Source organism: Taeniopygia guttata, chromosome 4, assembly GCF_048771995.1.
Source record: "Taeniopygia guttata chromosome 4, bTaeGut7.mat, whole genome shotgun sequence".
Taxonomy (NCBI): domain Eukaryota; kingdom Metazoa; phylum Chordata; class Aves; order Passeriformes; family Estrildidae; genus Taeniopygia; species Taeniopygia guttata.
Genome location: NC_133028.1, coordinates 3,766,863 through 3,788,923, shown reverse-complemented (window position 1 = coordinate 3,788,923; position 22,061 = coordinate 3,766,863). Strand labels below are relative to the sequence as shown.

The 22,061-nt window shown below is 40.4% G+C and overlaps 1 protein-coding gene across 3 annotated transcripts in view; it reads right to left on the bottom strand.

Moving 5' to 3' along the window:
* The window catches only part of CTNNA2 (catenin alpha 2), a 471,460-nt gene that overhangs the window by 354,949 nt on the left and 94,450 nt on the right, over positions 1 to 22,061 (bottom strand). For all 3 annotated transcript variants that reach the window (XM_030270317.4, XM_072927892.1, XM_002188730.7), the window contains exon 3: positions 20,149 to 20,344. In XM_030270317.4, the coding sequence (XP_030126177.1) occupies positions 20,149 to 20,344 (196 nt within the window). The remainder of the gene's footprint in view (positions 1 to 20,148; positions 20,345 to 22,061) is intronic.

The following is a 22,061-nucleotide window of genomic DNA, read 5'->3' as shown; positions in this document are numbered from 1 at the left end:
CTCCTCTTCTCCAAGCTGAACAACCTCACCTCTCCCAGTCTGGCTATGATTCACAGATTTTATATTACCCCAACCTTTGCTGTTGTTAAAAAAAAAAAAAACCAAAAAAACTGTTTGTCTTCAGTGCAGAATCTCAAAAAGAAAGTACTTGCAATGTGAAATCAAGGCGTATTTACATTTCTTTTAAGACCATCACAACAGCATTAAAAAAAATCCCAAATGGCAAAACTTCCCATAAGACAATGCAAATAGTAGGGGAGGGATTTATTACAGCCACAGTGACCAATTCCCATCAGAACTATTTTCCTTATTATATTTACCATTAGGACTGTGTGTTCAAATTATCATTTGCAAACAGAGTATGTTGGATGATAAGCTGATAATACAAAATTTCAAAATACAATTCAAGTGGCTCATTTCTAAAGCTACATATTCCTCTTAGCTTTCCATAAGGTTGGCAAAACTCTCTACAAATTTCTTAGGCAACAATTAACAAACAATCCTTGCTAGATAAAAGGAGAAAATAGCAAATTTCTAAACATACTTAAATGCTATATTGCTAAGCATCACAGAGCTGAAATTCAAGGTAAAAATGAAAACAAGGTTTCTGGAGGAGGACGACAGTTTCCTGTCCTTGCCTTCCCATGAATTTTACCTGTGTGCCAAAAATCACTGAAATTAGGAGGAAGGAATTCTGATGCCACAAAGATTTTTTTCTAACACACACTTTAATTCAAACAGTTGTTTGAAAAATTTATCCACAACTCTTGGCTGAGAATGTGTTGAAAATTGGGAATAAAACTTCACTATTAGTAGTATTATTGACTGAAATATTTCCTGTAAAAGGAGATATTGAGAGTGACCACAGAACAGCTGAGAGCCCAGCAAGTGAGCAAGGGTTGGATGTGAGTTTTCTAACTGGGAATTCAATCCCAGTGCAGGACTGGCTTCATCTAACCAGTGTAACATTGTAAGGCATCATCTTCCCTCCAATTATTTATTGAGGGAAACCCACAGTCCCAGAGTAAATAAAGAGTTTGCTCCAAAATGCACTCTTGGAGCATCCTGAGCTGATTGAACCCAAGGGGACACAAGCAACCACATGAAATCCCAGCAAGGCTTTCCTTTATTTAAGCTCTAAGTAAGATTCAGATGAGATGGGAGTGATTCCAAGCATCCAGCAGCAAAACCCTTATAAGTGAAAATACTGAATTTTAGAGAAATTCAAGCTGAAATGGCAGCCAAAGCAAGCTTTTGATTTTTGAATCAGATGCCTGAAAATTGTTTAACTTCCATTTTGGTACTGAAGAGATTTTACTGTTTTCTGCTGAATTAGCAGTGTGTAGCATCAGATAAATATTTATATTGGACTATGAAAGAAAGAAGTAATATTTGATAATTGGCCAGTGGCATCAGGAAAGCAAGAAGGAAAATTATCTTCTTAGACCTGAATATCCAAGGAGATATCCCTTGCAAAAAGATTTAAAAATCAACACTCGAGGGCAGAGGAAAAATGCACAGAGGGTCAAAAGGAAACAAAAACAAACAAAACCAAAAACCCATTAAAAGAGTTTGAATTAGATATTTAATCTTAGAAAGCTCCCATTAGGTGAAATAAATCTCCAGAATAATGAAGTAAAAATTATTAAATAGACATAATCAAATAAGCAAACCAAAAAAGTATGAGTATAAAAGTTCACAGCAGGTTGTTTAAAACATAACAAGATCTAGTAGTTCACAATTTAGACTCTAATAACCAAAGAAATTAGCAGTTATGGTGAGGAAGGCTCATCTGTCTCAGTGCCAACTAACATATTTTAATCCTTTTACGGCAGTGGTATCAAACTACTCTTAGGCTAAAGGTATGAGTGGAGCTTCAGCTAGCCCAGTTATTTTTTAGAGAAACCTTTTTATCTGGAAAAAGTCAACCCTACATTTTGTTATCCATTTCTTTCCAAATACATTTCAAGTTGCTCTGTAATCTATATTAAATTACTTTCAGTGGAAATTGGGTTGACATTAGAAACATAGACATCTGAAGCCATCAGGTCTGCTTCCTTGCCACTGCAATCAGTCAAGTGATAATATAATTAATAATAATCTTAATATGTGTTGTCTTTATGAAAGACAACCAGGAGCCTGGTTCAGATAAGGCAGCACGGCGGCCTGGTCTCGTCCAAGCCGCTCGGGCTAATCAACACACGCATACACCAATATGGCAGACGGTTGAAAAGCGTTTATTATCCTATTTCGTGGGTTTATATAGGTTTAGGAGTCTTTGCTACGTCAGAGGGGGGTTTGGGGTCTCGGAGGATAGTGGGTAGTGGAATTTTACCAGAACAGGTGTGGCTACATTCTTCTCTGACTCCTGGGGTTAGCAGATAAGCAGGGGAGAGAGAGGGGGGAAGGGGTCTGTCTTTCCGTGACATCCCGGTAATCTTCCGCTCCGCCTGTCCCTATCTTACCACATCTCCCCCCTCCTTATCACATACAAAATGAGGTAGTTGTAGATAGAGGCATTGGAGTGAGGTACAGACTTGTAACTTGTTAAGGAAAGGGTGGTTTAGTAGATCAGGGTAGATTTTTTAAGGCAGGTGCTGAAGGCTTTAAAAGGTTTAGTTTTTGCTCATTTTGTAAAATTAGTTTAGAAAGCGAAGAGATTGATTTTTCTAGGTAGGAGATGGATTTCTCGATCTTCTGCAGGTCTTTATTGATGGTCATTTGCAGCTGGGAGAGTCTGTGTTGCTGGGTTGCGATGGTTGAGACACCCGTGGCGGTGCCAGCTGCTCTCAGGCCGAGCAGCATCGCGATAGTTATACCTGTGATGATTTTCTTTTTGTGGAGTCTGTTAGGTTCTTCGAGAAGATGGTATATTTTTTCGTCTGAGTGATGTAGGACCTTAGAAACAATTAGAACTTGAACACAGAAATTGATAGAGTTATTAAACTTGGTAAGGAATATATAAGGATTCACTCTGGGTTTTTGGCAAACTTACATCTCAAATGTGGATGGGACTATTTACTTATTGGTCTTCTGTGGGGAGTGTTTTACTTGCACTGGTGGGGGACACTGGTTGTGGAGTAATTGAAGGGGGTATTTAAAGCAATGATTTTGTAGAAAAAGGGGGTTTAATATTATAGCAAAATTAATATGGGTTAGTCAGGTTTGATTTGGTTTCATTTAGGGTTAGTAAAATAGCTTCTAAACAGGCTGGCTATATGGAACACGAAGGATGGGGTATTTATTATGGTGACTTTTTTGAGCACTTTGTTACTTGTTGCACGACTCACTTAAATAGCTGATGAGGGTAGTGGCCTGGGCTAGCTTGTTTCTTTGGCTACAAGCTTGTAACAGTAAAATTGCATGAAGAAAGACACTGTGCATGTTTGGATTTTACCACCGTGGGATTCTCAGGTGTTGTCTGGCAGTTTGGTGGTCTGTTATCTCTTTCTGGAGCAGGGGTGTGTGTGTCACTGGGATGGTTCACAAGCGTGCCCTGCAAACAGAACTCATAGCTTCTCATTAGTTTTGTTTTGAGGGTCAAGTTCGGTTGTTAGCAGTGGTGTGCAGCAGTGGCTCTCATGGTCTCACCACATGGGGGTTCCGACTGCCACAGAGGCAGCATGTCTCCTACATCCCCGGGGGCTTTCTCCCCACTTTCATAGCCAGGGTTACCCCGGGGTCCCGTATTGGGGGCGTCTCTTGCTGACCCTGCGGCGCGCGCGCCGCTTGCGGTGGGAGGGGGCTGGGTTCGTCCGCGCGCTCCCCCCCCGCCCGCGCGCTCCCCCCCCGCCCGCGCGCTCTCCCCCCCGCCCGCGCGCTCTTTGTGTGTCCGGGGGTTGGGACCTGTATTCTTTGGCGAGATGCTCTTCTTTGCCGCAGCTCCAAGGGGTATTGTGACCGCTTTTCGGTGCGGCTTAGAATTCTATTCGGTTTTGTTTTAAACTGTGCTGGTTCTGTATCTTTCGTTTCGGAGTTCGGGCTGGTCCCCGCCGGCTCGGAGGGGTCGGTAGAGCTGTTGCCAGGCTCCGCGCCGGAAATGAAATGCCAGCGTACTTCCGGGGCCCCGCGCCGTTTTGTTCGGCCCCGGGCTCGCTCCCCCCCTCGGGGGAGGGGCCGTTCCCGCCCCCCCGGCTCGCCGCGCCCCCTGCGGGGGGTGGTTTTTCCCTTATATGGTGGAGGCTCCCGGCGCGGCCGCTGATTGGCTCTGTGCTCCGAGCCGCCCTCCGCCCCTTTCTCCCGCGCGCACACGCCCCTGAAATCGCGCGGTGTCCGAGTTTTCGCGCCGGGACCGCCCGGGCCCCGCCCCCCTCCGCGGCATTCGGCGCCATTTTCAAAACGAGCGCATGGCCGCGCGGCCGGGGATTCTCCCCGAGCCGCGGCCCCTGCGACTCCGGTCTCTCCCGCCGGCTCTCGCCAAGAGCGCCCCGCGCGCGGCTGCGCCTTTGACCGCGGATCTCTGACCGGCGGCGGGACGGATTGGGAAGCGGCGGCTTCTCGGGGTTTTTCTGCGGCGGGGTTTTCGCGGGGGTTTTTCGCGGTGGGGGTGTCCCGGGGGTTTTCTGCGGCGGGGGCGTCCCGGGGGGCTTGTGCGGCGGGGTTCGGTGCTGCTCCGCTCGGCGCGCCGGCGGGGAAGCGGCGCGGAGCCGCGGGCGGGCTTGGGTTCCGGCGGGAGCGGAGTCGCGCTGCTCGGAGCGCGCTCCGGCGGGATCGGGGCCGCGCCGCTTGAAACGCGCCGCTTCGGCGGCAGCGCTGCTTCTGCCGGGCTGGGCTGGGCTCAGCTCTGCGGCGGGGCCGGGCTGCGCTCTGATCCGGGGAAGGGGTTGTCGCGCTGAGCCCTCTCGGGTCTCCGGTCCCGGGTGGACCCTCCTCAGGGACGGTCTGCGCTTTCGCCCCCCCCCCGAGCTCGGGTTTGACTAATAAACACGTACGCGCTGTATTCTGCGTCTTTTGTTTTTCTATTGCTTTGCGCGGGGTTTCTTTTACCTTGCCCCGTGCCGTAATGCTTTCGCCTGAGGATTTTGCCTCTCTGGCTAGCGTGGCTGTATACTGTTCCCATATTCCCAGATGCATGGCATCCACTGAGCATTCGGCTGCTCCAAGCCCAGGCAGCCTTGCTATAGCAAGATAAAAGTCCCTGAGCTTAAATGCGATATTCCATTGCCTCATACTTACGACCCATGCGACGCTGCCTATGACGCTCGCGGGTCCGGGGACGTCTCCCCTACGCCTGGGTACGGTTCCACCGTCCTGGCCGCTGCTTCTGTCCAGGTGAAACCCGTCAGCCGGGCAAATTTTTCTTCTTTTGTCCCGGGTTTCGGCACCAGTATGTTGTCTTTATGAAAGACAACCAGGAGCCTGGTTCAGATAAGGCAGCACGGCGGCCTGGTCTCGTCCAAGCCGCTCGGGCTAATCAACACACGCATACACCAATATGGCAGACGGTTGAAAAGCGTTTATTATCCTATTTCGTGGGTTTATATAGGTTTAGGAGTCTTTGCTACGTCAGAGGGGGGTTTGGGGTCTCGGAGGATAGTGGGTAGTGGAATTTTACCAGAACAGGTGTGGCTACATTCTTCTTTGACTCCTGGGGTTAGCAGATAAGCAGGGGAGAGAGAGGGGGGAAGGGGTCTGTCTTTCCGTGACATCCCGGTAATCTTCCGCTCCGCCTGTCCCTATCTTACCACAATATGATAATAGCTACACTCATAAACTTATCAAGCTTCCATCTTAGAAACAGCTCAGACATTTAACCCCACTTAATCCTGTGTGAAGTGGGAAACTCACTCCAAAATGAACTCCAGAATCTGACAGGTTCTTTTCATTAGATACACTTTAATGCCATACTGCCTGTATTTGTAGATAATTTAAATCCATTTCTTCTCATGAGCCATTTGTCCTTCAGTTTCACTGTGTGCTTCTTCCACTCTTGTCTCTATTGTCCCTTTCTGGCCTTATGAATTTTTGTGAGGAGTCCTGACAGACTAAAGGCAGTTCTTCAGTCCCTTCTAATTGCACACAATATCCATTTCTATAATCATTACAGCAGTCCCATGAAACAATTCTGCTTCTGGAGTACAAATGATAAGAACTGCAGGTTTCTAGGACCATTTGCAGCTATGGAATACTCATGGAATCCCAGAATATCTTGGGTTGGAACTGTAGGGATCACTGAGTCCAGCTCCTGGACAGCTTCCTACACAGGACACCCCAACAATCCCACCATGTCCCCAGAGCTTAACAGCAAAAATCTATCAACAGATGATTGCAAAGATCACCAATAAAAACTACTGGAATTTCATGAGCAGACTTAAGGTAAAACATCTACCTGTGAGGAAAGGATTGAACCAAAACTTTCAATGGTTAATAGATAGAGGAAATGTCATTTTTTCCAAAGCCTTGAAGTGTTTATTTAAGACACAGAAGATGGGCACAGAGCAGCAATCTAGAAAACAGCTGCAATCAGTAGGGGATGCTGACAATACACCAAACACCTGGAAATAATTACCAGGACAATGACAAATTGATTGGATGTACCACTCCTGAGCAGTTCCCAAATGGAAGAAGTTAATAAAGCTGCAGTCTAATTAATCAGTTTCTTTCAGATTTTTCCTTTTGTTCTGCATGTCCAAGATTTAAAAAAAAAGAACAACTGATCCATGACATAATGGAAGCATTTTAGAGTGCTCTCATCATAATTAGAGAAAAAGCACTGTTATGAAGGTATTCTAAATTATAACAATATATAGACCCAAAATACAGACCCAAACTGGGTCTCTATATTAGGAATAATGAGTTGCAGACTCCATATAAAAGAGTGAGGATTATACTAAATGATGATATGATAGATTTGAACAACCCATAATTGTTAATTAGGTATTTTTAAATTATGTAAGCAGGTTTTTAATCCTTTCATCATGGATGTAGTCTTGTTTAGAAGAAGCAAACCCTCCAAGATGCAAAGATCTGCAATTTTACCCCCCTTAGATTTGTCTAGAAATTCACCAAATACAGTAGGATCATTCACTTTCCATACCAGTATATATCTGAACAGTCAAATTTTAGGAATAATGACCTTAATCTGGCCCTGGTTGGTTTGTTTCTCACTGTCTATATTACTCCTACCTTATTCATCACATTGATTATTCACCACATATCTTAAAACGTTGTATTTTGTTTACAGTACTTTAAAATCCAGTCTTCATAACTGAACATGTTCAGTATTGATCTCTGTTTGACATTATCAGAATGTGGGAACTAATTTGTAGACCATTTTTGTCCTACATACTTACTAAATACAAATATGCATCAAAAATTCTATTCAGAATTCTAAAAGCTTCACACAAATGGCTGTTTAGTCTTCCCTTTCCTTAAAACCTTTTTCCTAAATCTTTACTGCTGTGTTCTCTGAATTCATCTCCTCTTCCTTTTGCAGCTGGGACTTTGTTCTCCATCTGTGGAAGGATGACCGCTGTTCTCATTGTTTTAATGGATTTCAAGGCCAGAAAAGGCAACCTCTGATCAAACCTGATCTTTTCCTGTCACATTTCAGCTCCTGGAGCTGTGTGTCTCTGGAACAGATTGTACAGACAATCCAGTTCACTTCCATTTGATTCACTTTACATTTGATATTTAGACAGGGTGATGGAAGATGAATCACTCTGCATTTTAAAGCACAATGGATATCCTTAATTCTAGTAGGTATTTTAGATTCAATGTTCTCTCTTTTTCAATGTTCTCTCTAGATCCAAGAACATACCACATCATTCACTTCATGGACCATTAAAATATGTAATTTTAATTAACCCAACTGCTTCTATCCTGAGGGACTGAAAATAGCAAGAATACAGAACTTTCAAGATATTTAGCCAATATCTATGACAATGCAAGACAATTTATCCATGAATGTTATGTTTTAGGAAGAACTTTTCTAATTAATACCCAGATTAATAGTGCATTTGGAACATCACTGATACACTTAAGTACAATAAAACACCAATTAAATTTCAATTCAAAACTAAATTGTTTGGGATGTGAGGATACATTAGCATCTCTAATCCCTCTTTGTCTGCAACTCAGTTACTCCAAGGATTAACATCCTTCAGGGACTAAAGTGATCTGCCTTCACTGAACTGGAGAGTTCAGGGAACATCAACATGAACATTTTAGATGCTCACCACTGTGTCTGGAAACACAAAACCACACTGGACCTCTTGAGATATCAATAAATACAGAGGCAAATTTGAAAACTCAAGCTCAACTGAATTATGATGTCGCTTTATTTGTATCATGGCAAAATCATGCTGCTGAACCACAGTGTTTGACAGAAACAAGGAATCACAGAGAGGTTTGGGATGGAAGGGACATCAAAGCCCATCCTGTCCCACGCCCTGCCATGGGCAGGGACACCTTCCACCATCCCAGGTTCCTCCAAGCCCCATCCAACCTGGCCTTGGACACTTCCAGGGATCCAGGGGCAGCCACAGCTGCTCTGGGTACCCTGTGCAGAGCCTCCTCAGCCTGACAGAGAACCATTTTTTTCCCAATATCCCATCTACATCTACTCCTAATTGAAATCTCTTCTTCCTTGTCCTATCATCAAGTAATTCAACTACCAATTTTCCCACAATTTCTATGTTCATACTAAAAAATTGAAATCTCTATTTTAAAATAAGTATCTTCTTCTTTATCTAAATGCTGTAAGGTCACATCAAGAAGCATATTCAAAATGAGTAGAATAGTTCATCACCTACACAAGAAACTACAGTGGAAAATGTCAGGAAAAGTTGCTGCCTTTCTGGTCAACTGTGTATGGTACATTTATTAAAATCCTTATTGTAAAAAATTACTCAACTGAATGGAACCGACAAAGAAAAATCTGTAAGTCCTAGTGATTAACATCTTAAGTTTAATCATTTAATGGGTTTCTGTGTAACAACTTATTAATTTAAATAGAATTTTCATTAATAAATTTAATGTATCAGAGCAATGCCCTCCACTTATAGAAGGGTAAAGAAAGGAGCAACATTTGAAAAGCACCCAAAATTTATGGAAAAGGAAGCACTCCAAGAAGACAACTGTGGCACTCAACATTAGGCTCACACATTCCAACCATTCTGGATATTATTTTAATTCTGGGGCTTGAAGAAGCTCAGTAGTTGTGCAGTATTCCTGTACAAATAATGTACAGGAAAGCAAGTTCAAGGGTAGATTCTATCTGTGCCCAAGGCACCATGAACTAAGCTCAAAATCATAATTAGAATCAGTTCCATCACTCTCTATTATCACATAAAAAAAAAAAAAATCCAATAAAGAGCTCATTTGAACTTGGTATTTTTTGAGATAAGCTTCAGTTCAAATGGTTGATCTTTTCCAGAGAGATGCGTTTTCATAACAAAATTCATCAAAAAATCCCAGTGATCTGTGAAAAAGAGGGAGCAGCAAGTTGATAATGTCAGCACATGGGAAGCACTGTGAGGAGGGGGAAGGACTGATGATGAGATTGATCAATTTGGTGGATTATCAGCTCCCTATTCATTTTGAGGGTTACTTTTGTATTCCTGCTAATTTATCATTTTCCTTACACTTAGATGCTACCTAAATGTCTTGACAAAAGCAATAAGAAAAGCAGGGAGCACTGCTTAATCTGGGGAATAAACATGGCTGAAAGTAAAAAAAGCCTTCCCACAACCCCAGCTGGGATTAAGAGGACTGGCACATTAATGTTGGACAGCTGAGGGGTTTGCAGCCAAGAAAGAAAAATAACAGGAAAAATTTCAATACAAAAATATAGAAAGATACTCCAGTATGAGAGAGGACAAGAAAGGAGAAAAGCAGACATGGGAGAGTCATCAGCATAGGGAAAATCTACAATATAGACTTACAATAGGAAAAAGATTAAAAACAAGGAAACATAAAATACAGAAAGAGCATCTGCAGATTTATACAGAGAAATAGATAAAAGGCACAAGAGCACTTTAAAAAATTTATTTAATTTCTTCTATTAGTTCACATAAGCTGCACACATTTTTTTATAATAACCTATATTTGAAAACCAAAGGTTCTAAAATCATACTCAAAGCCTCAACTTACATGAAAATTAAATTTATCTTTCCAAAATTGGGAATTACATTTAAAAATTAATTTTTGAAGACTACAAAACCAATTTTGACTTGGCAACGTTTTAGTCACCTAAGAATTTATTGCCAGTTTCAGTGGGAATTCACATACATGCAGTGACACCTATGTGTTAATATAAGAGCTCCTTTATATAACTACACTCACTGCTTGAATGTTTAAAAATTGCAAGAGCTTCTGTGCAGAGATATAATGAGATAACTGAGCTTCATGGTGTGAATTTACATTCCAGCACAGAGATCAAAACACAAATAATCTATAGCCCTCTATCAACACCCAGAAAGGCAGATTGCTGTTGTGCACAGGAAAAGGCTCATAAACAAGACATGATTATCATTAGGTTTGTAATGAGAACAGAAAGAAATGCTCATTAGTCTAAGCCTCTATAGGTAATAGAAAAAAATGATGGTTGAGTGTTAGGACTGTCCTTTCTAAATACCTGGGCAGGGCAGAATGGAGGCTGAGAGGAATCAAGGCTGGAGATGGCTCTGAGTAACCTGGTCTGGTGAAAGGTGTCCCTGCCCATGGCAGAGAGTTGGAACTAGATGAGCTTTAAGGTCCCTTTCATCCCAAACCATTCCATGATTTCATGAACTCCATCCTTTACAGGATGCCGAGCAAAACTCAGTCACAAAGGATGAGGAAAATGCTGAGGAACTAAATTCCTTCTTTGCCTCAGTCTCCAACATAAGAGGAGTTGTCCTTCAGGTACCCAATGCTCCGAGCTGGGAATAGAAGGAAGCCCCCCAAACTGATCCTACTCCTGTCATTAATGAATTTACAGAATCCTTTTTTATTGGTTTTCTATGCCAGCAGCCAGGTTTCACTCCTAGCTGGGCTTTGGCCATTGCCATTTTCTCCTTGCATGACCTCCAAATGCCCCTGGTAGCTTTCCTGAGCTTTCCTTGTCCCTTTTCACAAAGGTCACAGACTCTCCTTTTTTGCCCAAGTTCCACCTAAATTCTCTGTTCAGACAGGCAAGTGTTGAATAAATAAAATAAGGAGCTATTTAAAACCATAAAGTCCACCATAAACAGATGTAAAGAAGTAGAGGTGGCATATTTTCTGAAGAACAAACACATGTATTTCATCACATACTGTAGAAATCACATCATATGAACAGAGGTTAATAACTGACTTATCTACAACTAAAATACCCAAACAACAACAAAAAAAAAAAAAAAAAAAAAAAAAAAGCACAGATCTCAAAGTCAATTGGAACAATTACAGCTGAATGAAATTTGCAAACATCCCAAATCAAAATCAGTAGAGAGCTTACAATTTTATTTTTAGTAGATACAAAAATAATTCTAAATTCCATCAGCTATACAGTATAGGCTCCTTTTCCTATGTTCATATATAAACAGCAGCTGGAATATCTCACAGATCTAAAGTCTAAAAAGAACTTGTCTCTGATAAAGGGATTAAAACAGAGAACAAGATAGCTGGAGATCAGAATGCTATAATTTGACACTTCTCAGAGGAAATCAGTGCCTGTTATTTGATTATAACATTTTATATTCCCTCACTCTGTAAAGTATTACTGGCCTTTGTAGTATGTGAAAAATGTACTTCAGAAAAAGACGTGTTCAAAATGGTAAATGGAAAGGCAATAAATTGAAGTCTTTTATATACTGACTAAGCATCTTTTAGGACTGAGATATTAGAAAGTGTATTTCAAATTTTCGTGCTGTCATTTTTAATACTTCTCTTATCGAATACCACTTTCTGAAACCATATCCAAAATTAAAGCCTAATCTGTATGGAAGAAAGAAGCTTTTATACAACTTCTGAAGTTGGATGACTGCCATGGAAAATGCAGTCAAAAAATAAAGAACACAGAACAAAACGTACTGTAGGCAAATAGAAGGACTGAGCAGGGGGGTAAGGAAGACTCACAGATAGAGCTTAGTGCTTCAAGGACTGCTTGTATCTTTGGCATTAAATGCCACTGGGTAATCACAGAATCATGGAATGGTTTGGGTTGGAAGAGACCTTACAGCTCATCTTTTTCCATCCCTGACATGCACAGGGAGACATTCCACTAGACCAGGTTCCTCCAAGCCTCATCCAGCTCAGCCTTGAACCCTTCCAGATATGCGTCAGAACTGAAAATGTCCCTCAGACATTTTTGCAGGTCAGAAGCATTTGAGACCCTGCCAGGCAGCTGGAAACAGCTGTGATTTTGGATTTGAACCATGGAATGATTTACCAACCTTGCAGGAAGAACAAGAAGTCTTGGTTTAAGACCATTTATAAAGTTGGACACCAAAATGAGTCACCTCCACTTAATTGCAATCAATCCCCTGCCACCAGTAAGGAAAGATTATGAGTAGATATAAGTGAAAAAACAACTGGAGCAACAACAGGCCAAAAAACAACAGTAAATAACTACTAGATACAAAACTGCCCAATCTCACAAACCTCACAGACACAAAGAGTGACACAAAAATGTTGGAATTAACCTTCCCAAGATGGTGCCCGCCTGAGGCGGCCGTGTGGCTGAGGGACAAAGGGAAGATGACAAAGAGATAAGATGGCAGCAACCTATACCAGAAAGTCAGGAGCCCACAGAGCAGTTCTAGAGGCAGACAAAAACTTCCCAGCTGGTGTGGGGTCTGCATCGCTCCCGCTGTCGTTCCTGCCATTTACGGGATCTCCATGGCCGCTGCGGGATGAAAGGAGCGCTCTTTCTGCACAGGCATATGGCAGCCTCGCCCCAGAACCTTGCTGGCTTTTCTTGCTGCCACCAGAGTTTGCAAAATTCACCTCAAAACAGTTTCTAATTGCAAAATGTATCTTTAGCAGTGGTATAGTTGCAGACCATAAACACGCATCTCTGAAGAGAAGCTCCCGCCTTCTGCAAAGGCACCACGGAAGGAAGAGCCTCTGCTACCACAACTTCTCTGGGCAACGGTGCCAGGGCCTCACCACACTCACAGGGAGGATTTTCCCCTCGTGTCTAATGCAAACCTGCACTCCTTCAGTTTAATGCCATTCCCACTTTTAATTAAGCAGAAATAATCCTGGTAACACGGATCCAAACCCAAGATCCTCACATGTTAGATGAATTATGGCAGTATTTACAGTTACATTCTAAACACAGAAAACATCACTTTTAAAAAACTGAATTCCTTCACAGAATTTGCTCACCGGAATGAAATTTTATTGGAAAAGTTTGTTGGCAATTCTTTTTTTTTTTTTTTTTTTTTTTTTTGTGTGTGTGTAATCATCACGAAGTCATTCTTGCAATTTTCCTGTTTTTGAAAGACTGAAAATTCACTGTTCAGTGACGGAAGCATAAAGCAATGACCAAACCTTAAGCTCATCTCCCTGACTCTTTCACCCTTCAGTATGCTGCTTCCCAATTTAAATATCCCAGACAAAGTCTCTGCACCACTCCTGATCTCCCACCAGTTTCCCTATCCTTCATCAGACAGCTGGTGAAACTCTCAGTTCCTTTGCTCTGCTAAAAACTTCCATCACTGACCTACACAGTCATCTGAGGTCACTCCTGTGCCAGGCTAAAAGGAATTTCCTTCCAAATACTTTTGATCTGACAGACGAAAATAATTGATTTTCCAGTTCAAAGATGACTCAAACTTTTCCTTTTTTATTTCCTTTTTTTTTTTTTTTTTAATGTGGAAGAAAAAGAAGAATTTCAGTTCAGAATTCCTGCCTAATGAATCAACAGTGATTTCATTTCCAGCACTCAGCTGGGACTCAGAGAAAGATTCAGTAACACATAAATCAGAAGAGCTTCAAAAAGGGAGGTCGAGATGCTCACCCTGTGGTGCTCTGCAGCTTCACAGAACCATTCTGAGGGGTCAGGGACTTCAACTCCAATCTCCACATTGAATTACACACAGAGGGGACACAAATACAGATTTCATGCATGGAGGAAATCTCCTTGCAGAACATTGCTCGTGGTTAGCTCAAAACTTAATTGAAAAGGCTGTACATTAAATGCTGCTGAGGATTACTCACTGTGGATTAAGCCTATCCAGTTTGGGAATTACTGCTGCAAGACAGAACAGGGCAAGTTAACTGCCTGTGGTACCTATTCTAATTTGTAATATTTTTTTTTCTTTTAATAATTTTTTCAATTTAAATCCTAGTGAAACTCTTCGCCAAATTTGACCTGAATCCAGAAATTTCATGCATACTAATGGGTGGTGGAGTTAAATGTTTACTGCAAAACATGGCCTAGTTACAGTCCCTTGATAGGGATTTTTTTTTTGTTTATCTGTGCTGCATTTCTGCAATACTTTCACAAATAAAATCTTTACTAACAGTAATATTTTCCTGTAAAAAAAACAAGCAGTAGTTTTAGGATTTGATTTTAATATTCAAGTCAAATATTTCTGGAGGAAACACTACTTCCCTATCTTGCAGTTTCTAAGTATAATTTTATATTTGACACCTGTCAGGTTAAAGAAATTTTATTCTGATTTTATCCTGATATAAAGCCACAATAATATAAAATCTTCAAGAAAGACAATGTAAATAAATATAGTATTAAAAAAATTGCAAGATGTATTAATTTATATTACTTTTCAAACTTATATCATTGCTTTTGCAAAATCTGTCCAAAACTGGCATGTTTGGGCAATACATCAAACACCAACTACCCAGTATAATAAACATACCCCAGAAGGTGGAAGTTACTTTCATAAATTTAAACTAACATGAGCTTAAACAAAACACTGAAAAGTGAAATGAATATCAGAAAAGCTCCAGCCAAGGCTAAACAGAAATAAATCTTTTGGAAATGGAGCAGAGAGTAGAGAAGAAGACAAGATCTTTGGACAGCCAGTTGACATTACCAAGCATCATCAGCAGTTCTCCCAAAAAGCCTAAATCTAATGTGTACAGAAAGTCATAAAATCATGGAATGGTTCAGGTTGGAAGAGACTTTAAAAGATTATCTAGTTCCAACCCCCTGCCATGCCCTATATGCATTTCATTTTTCCTCCACTTTCAGTTTTCACCTTAAGGATCAATCCTGATCAGGAACAGAGTGGAGCAGGACAAGACATTGGTGCTGTTAGGTTTTTCTCGCAGAAAAAGATAAAATAGTTTGGGTCAGAAGGGATTTTGAAGGTTATCTAGTCCATCCCTTGCAATGAGCAAGTTGCTCAGAGCCCTATCCAACCTGACCTTGAATATTTCCAGTGATGGAATATCTACCACTTCTTTGGGTAGACAGTTCCAATGTCTCACAGAATCATAGAAAAGTGAGTGCTGAGAGGCTGATGTGTAAGGTCAGCCATAAATATAAATTATATATATGTATATATATACCTGAATTGTATACATGTGCTTGTGTGCATGTGCCTACTGGAAATACAGGATCAGTCTCGTTCCTGCTTCAAAGTGGGGCCATGGAGCTGCAGCAGTCTCACGCCTGGTTTTGGGAACCCCTGACCCTACTCTTCTCTATTGCAACTCTTGGGGATGCTCTGCAACATCTGCTTTTTTGTCAGAAGTGTTTTAAATCATTTCAGAGTAGGAATTTTGACGTCTTTCTGCAACTCAGTTCTCAAAGAGCCAAAAGATAATTAATGGATGGAAAAGAGTTTGAAAGAGGCAGCATTAGAACATTTGCATGAAATGGCATTTAGGGGCCCAGATTTCTTAGGAGGAGCATTGCAAACATGGATAACAACTGAAGTCACTTCCATACATAACAAGCAATTCAAAATAGAAAAGGAGTAATTTTTATTAACAAGGTAAGAGTTTTCAGGCCATGGCTCCAGTGACTTGCTGAATAAAGGACTTCAAATCTTTGTGCTCAAAGCTTTCAGCCCAGGCATGAGCCACCAACCAGACAAAAAGCAAGTTGCAGAGCACCTCATCACAGATATTATTGGAAAAAAAAGAAAATGTTTATTGTACACACAGGTTCTTTCAAAAGTGCAGACCAAGATTCATTCTCCCATTAAGCAGGACTGCCCACATGCCCCACTTCACCTTTCAGGATGAATAGAAATTCTAGTTTGTCTAAAAAAACTGTTTTCCAGTAATTTCTTTCCACAGATACTTTCTCCTCTATCAAGAACTAGCATATGCTAACTTCTGTAAGCAAGAAAAAGTTTTCATATACTTCAGTGAAAATGTTTATAAATAAGCCTAGGGAGAACATATGTTTAAGTGAAAAGATATGGGGGGATTTTTTGTCTTAAAAAAACAGGTTATCTAGATTCTAGATTCTCTAGATTTCTCTAGAAACCATCTTTCATAGAATTTCTTTTTCATCTTAAAACTTCAAAAAATTTTCAAAACTAGATGGTTGAAAGCATTAAAGCACTAAAAATATTATTTTTAGTGTGTTCTGTCAGAGGAAAACAAAAAATTGCAAGGAAGTTAAAGTCACTTTCATGTCTCAGACATGTTCATCCACAATATCACGATTGTCACAGAGTACAGAGATCACATTCTTTTTCACAATGTCCATAAACCTGCATGAGCAAAAAATTAAGTCTACCTCAACTTTACCCTGTCTTCAAACACAAAAGACATCAACAGCTATTTTCTGTCCTTTGATTGAAGTATGAATTTCATATTGTGGTGTGAAATTTTATCTCCCATGACTGAAAAGCAAAACAATTTCAAACACAACAACCAGAAGCTGGACTTAATCGTGTTTCTAATGGAAGTTTCAGCTATATGCCAGAAAACTTTCAGGAAAATTACATTAAAATCAGGCAGTCACCAGCACATACCTACAGACAGACATTGCCAAAGCCAGATAGAATAAATTTACATGAATATAGCCTATTTCCTTGTGTTGCTTTCTGCAGCATCCCAGGCTGTGTCCTAACAAATTTAATCAAACTGGAGCCCAGTGGAACTGCAGTTCTTGATAGATTTTTGTGTCAATCACGGCCTGAATTTCTCCTCCACAGGGAATTTCCTTCTTCTCTACTGATCAATAAAAGATCAGTTGTATTTAGACACTATGAGTACAGCACACACTGTATTTTTATTCCTGTGAGTTCTTCTTCACTTCCTTACACTTCTCAGAATTTGTAGTTTCACTCTTTATGCTCACGGAATCATGGAATGGTTTGGGTTGGAAGGGACATTACAGATCATCTGGTTCCAACACTTGTGTGCTTTTCCTTCTCTAATATAAAACAATATTAATTATAAACTTCCACATGTCCCAGGTCTTCTTTGTCCCCCATCTGGGAGGTCTTTTACACAACTCTGACAGGACCAGAATAAACACCCACACAGCAAAGTATTTAATGGCCCAGCAACTGGATAGCCTCACTTAGGTGGTTTTGAAGTTTAAGCATTCCTATTATGGAATCATTATGGGATACAGAGGTACACAGGGATGAGCTTTAGGCAGCAAATCTTTTGGTTTTTGCTCTTTGTGTTTTTAGAATGGGTTTCATAAATCAAACCTGTTTATCACCCAGGTTTTCTACAGCCCATAGAATTTACCCTTCCACACCACAGAAGGAACAAGAATCTCAGCACTATGGACACTCCAAAGCATTTTGCAGTGATACAGAGCATTTGTTCCACACCTATCAATGGAAAGCAGGAGTCCCTGGAGTGAATTGCTACCTTTAGTAGGACACAACACTACCCAGCAAGGCAGGGCAGGAAATGAGGAGCTCACCAAGTGCCAGCTGTAAGTGCCGCAGACATTTTTAGGTTGACGATATAATTATCCCAGCTGGAACTCTGCCAGGAAATCAGCCAGGAAAACACAGCCTCAGTTCATTAATCCAGCTCTTTATGCCACCCAGCTAAACATATCATTTCACATCACACCAGGGCTGGTCTCATTTACACAGCTCGTGGGTGCTAATAATGGTGTGTGGTGTCTCCTGCTCTCCTCATTATGGGATCGTGTTGAACAGGCCCCAAAAAAGCTGCTCCACTTTTCTGACAGGCTTTTTTCCCAGCCTGGAGTGTTGACAAGAGATGAATGTCTGTGTCATTCTCTGTAATTCTGTTTAAGATCTTTTTCCTCCTCTCTGCTTCTTCATTGTCGTTTGGGTTCGTTGTTTCTAAATATAGGTTAAGAAAAGTAAAAGTCTTTTTGTCATGTAAAAAATCAGAAATTTAGTCTAGATAAAGAGTGTGCAAGTTTAGGTTGATGCCTCTAACTCAGGAGAAGGCTCCTGAGGAGAAGCTGAGTCAGCATCACAAACCCAAAAGAGAAAAGGTTATGAATTCAGAGAGAACATGCGCACTCATGTCACCACTGAAGGCGCAGAGCTACAACTTAACACAACACAAAATAAGTCATGTAAGCAACAGAAAACTGAAGTAGCTGACAAATGAAAATTAATGCCAGAACAGCCAGGCATCAGCATTAAAAATCTAAAAAAAAAACCAACCAAACCCCACCATCACAGCAACGAACACCCATCAGAAAAAATAACCAACAAAACCCATAAAACCCTACTAGAATAATGGAATATCATGGCAGATAGAGCATACAGCAAATACTTAACTTAATCTGATGTGCTGACAACTGAATATTTAAGAAAACCCAAACCACACAGGAACATGAAAACAGTGAAACCAAATATACACAGAGTGGAGAGGAGGAAAAAATACCCTCAGGATAGAACAGACTGGAATATTCACTAAGCAGTGCTTATATACACAAAATTTAACACTGCTTTCTCTTATGATCACTTCAGTCCAACTTTCACAAGATAAAAAAAACAAAAACCCAGTATGACAGTATGAGTTCTGAGGGAGTAGCTCACTGAGTATCAGTATTTTACACCCAAATCCTTTAGCTTCCTTTTGAAATCTCAGTTGGAGATCTCTCAGTGTTGTTCTAACACCCAGGGCTGATGATACTGGCAGATGGTTTCTAGATTATAGGACTTACAATGGAATAAACCTGAAAGGTACTGAAAGGTACTTAATTCTGCTGCAATAAAAATAATTACAATCAAAATCAATAAAATGGAAACATTTTGTCATAGGCATATATTGAAAACATATTTTTCCCCTCCCACACAGGTAAATTTGAAAGCACCTCATATCCATTTTATCTTTTGAAGGAAAATTGTCAGATCTTGTGAGTATCCATTTATTTTATCAACAACACTCAGAAAATAATTGTCTTAATATTGTTATTATACCTCTAATTTCAGGCTTTGATATTTTTTTTTTCATATATTTGAAATCACTACACTGCTATTTTATTTGGTTGATAATTGTTAGATTGTTCAGAAACATATGTACCAGAATCCTAGCTCTCCATTTGCACCCACAGGCTTTAAACCACTGCTCAGATTCAGCCAAGTGAAGAAAATCACATCATTTTGTCACACAGCAGAATTAAAAAAACAGGCTGGAAATGGAACAATAATCTTTGTCACTGGGCAAAGCTCTGCTCCCATTGAGCAATTTTTCCTGTTGGAACCCTAGTAATTTATTAAGAATTTTATACTAAATTACTGAGAATTTTAGACTTTCTGTGCTGACAGGCACTGACCTCCAGGAGAACACTGCATTTGACCTGAGGCCATAGAGAAGACTTCCAAAATTGAGTGATGGAACTGGGATCATGGGTGTGGAGTTTGAATAGGAGTGTGTAATATCACAGGGTGGAAAACTTAAGAGTTTAAGCTTTTAGAATCTAGTAATATATATAAAGCAAAATGGAGGTTTTTGGTCCTTCTTTACCTTCGTCTGCACCTTCTTCTCCATGGGTTTGGGTGGCTTTGTGTAACTGGATAAAAAAATCCACATTGCAGGCTCAGGTGGTTGGTTATTGGGTTAAAAGTAAAAATAATTTAGGAGTCATTTCTTTATTGGACATTTTATCTTTAAAAGGCCTTGTAGAGAGAGAGATGGGGCTCGATTTTTACCGTATTAGTGAAGCGCTGTAGAATTCGGGGTTTGTGAGACTGAAACATAGATAAGAACTAATAAACATCTGAGTCCAAACAAGAAATACCATCTCATGATTTAATCCCAACCTTGGCAGAAAAGAAGAAAAATAATTGACATTTTCCCACATACCTTGTTTTCGAACATCATCTACAGCAGCAACCAACTCCTCCTTGAGATCCTGGCTCTCTTTAGCAATTTGGTCTCCTTTTTCCAAGAAGTTCTGAGTAGCCTGCTCCACTGAGGCAGCCAAAACATGAGCCTTCTTCGAGCGCCCTTTCTTCTTGCCAGACGGTCCTTTATTGCTCGTGTTCACCAACGTCGTTACCTTTGGGCAGGAAAAACAACTTTTTGTCAGTTTGAACAATTCCCTATTTATAGGAACACCTCATTCAATCCTCACACTATTTTCTGTGTCCTGGAAGGGATGTAGTGGCCACATGTTTTGAATAGATAAAATTGGAAGTATAAAATCCAGCAGCACGTCCCCCAAAAGAGGGTTTTCCTTTTAACCTCTCCTCAGTCCGGGCTAAGCAAATCACAGCCAAGCAGAAAAAAGAAAAAGATAAGAACCAGGCATTGCAGGGCTGTGGTGCCAAAGCATCGTTTTTGTCACTTGTTTTCATTTTCAAAAAAATGAAGACACTGATAAAGTAGAACCTGAACACACAAGGGTCGGAAACCACTCAGAAAGCAATTGTCCCTTGAGATAATGGACTGGCAGTGATATGCAAGTGGTGACAAAAACATTGTGGCTGTTTTCCAGATGTGAAAGGTACAAAGAGCTCCCACAGGTGAAAACTCTCTGCCTTAGTGCTGCTTCGCTGTACTCCTAATATTTTGTTGTAAAACCACAGCAGGCAGCAAAATGATCCCACCAGCATTTAAACAGAAGGAAACTCTGCCTCCATGTTTGCACAATCTCCTGAAGGAATTCTTTATTGAGCTGTCAATAAACTGATTAGAAAGATTAAAAACACGGCCCAGTGTGTACATCCCACAGCTGAGTGCTGAGCAAAGGGGGAATCCAGCATGACTCCAGCAGCACCAGGATTCTGCTCTGTGAAACAGGAATATTCAATTGGGCACTTTTAGGTGTTAAATGCACAAAAAATGAGCAGGGATGCAGTTCTCCCTAACCATGATACAAATCATGGCACCTATAGTATTGTATTAGTGTTCTAAAGCACAAATTTGCTGTAAGAAAGTAAATGCCTTTGCAATAAAGACATTTCACTAAAAGCCAAAAGATTCTAAAACAAGTATGAAAATTCACTGTCATTCCATCTCTATTACCACAAGAATGACAAGGTCTGTGGTACAGTTTTGACCAAAAAATCTTTTACCACGCTCTTTGTGCTACATTTTTTTTAAATTTCAGCCACTTTTTTTTTTTTTTTCCAAATCACATCTTAAAACTACAGACTGTGTAAGAATAAATATATGTACCTATATCTATATATATAATCAGGGCTTGAAAATAGCATATCCATAGATGTATTGGGAGGAAAAAAATGTATTCCAGAGCCTTCTCTCAGGAAGGAGTGTGCTTGGCTACTGGAATGTAATATTCATCCATGATATGTTTTTTTTTCCCCACTCTTTTTATCTAGAAATAATATTTTCTTTATTAGCTTTCCCTTGTAAATATTCCTCATGACATTTCCTGAATATCCTTTCATAGTTGATCATTGTCATTGGCATCTAGTTAAGGACACTTACAGAAATGCAAATAATTCTAACCTACCACCAAACAATAAGAAAAGTTTATCAGAACTTTCCGATGTGGAAATAATTATAAATTGAAATAAAATATTTATTACTATTTTCTTTAGGGCCTTTTTGAAATAAAAGAACAGCTTTTCCCTATGCTGCTTAATACACAAAAATAGATAAAAATTACTAAAATTGTCTACAAGTGCTTAAAATCTCCTCAGTTAAGAACTTCTGTATCAGTTTGTGCAAAACAGATGAATATGTGCAGGTCCTAGAGATGAAGAGGATCCAGTACTGGCAGAAAACCTTTGCTAATGCTCTCAGCTGCT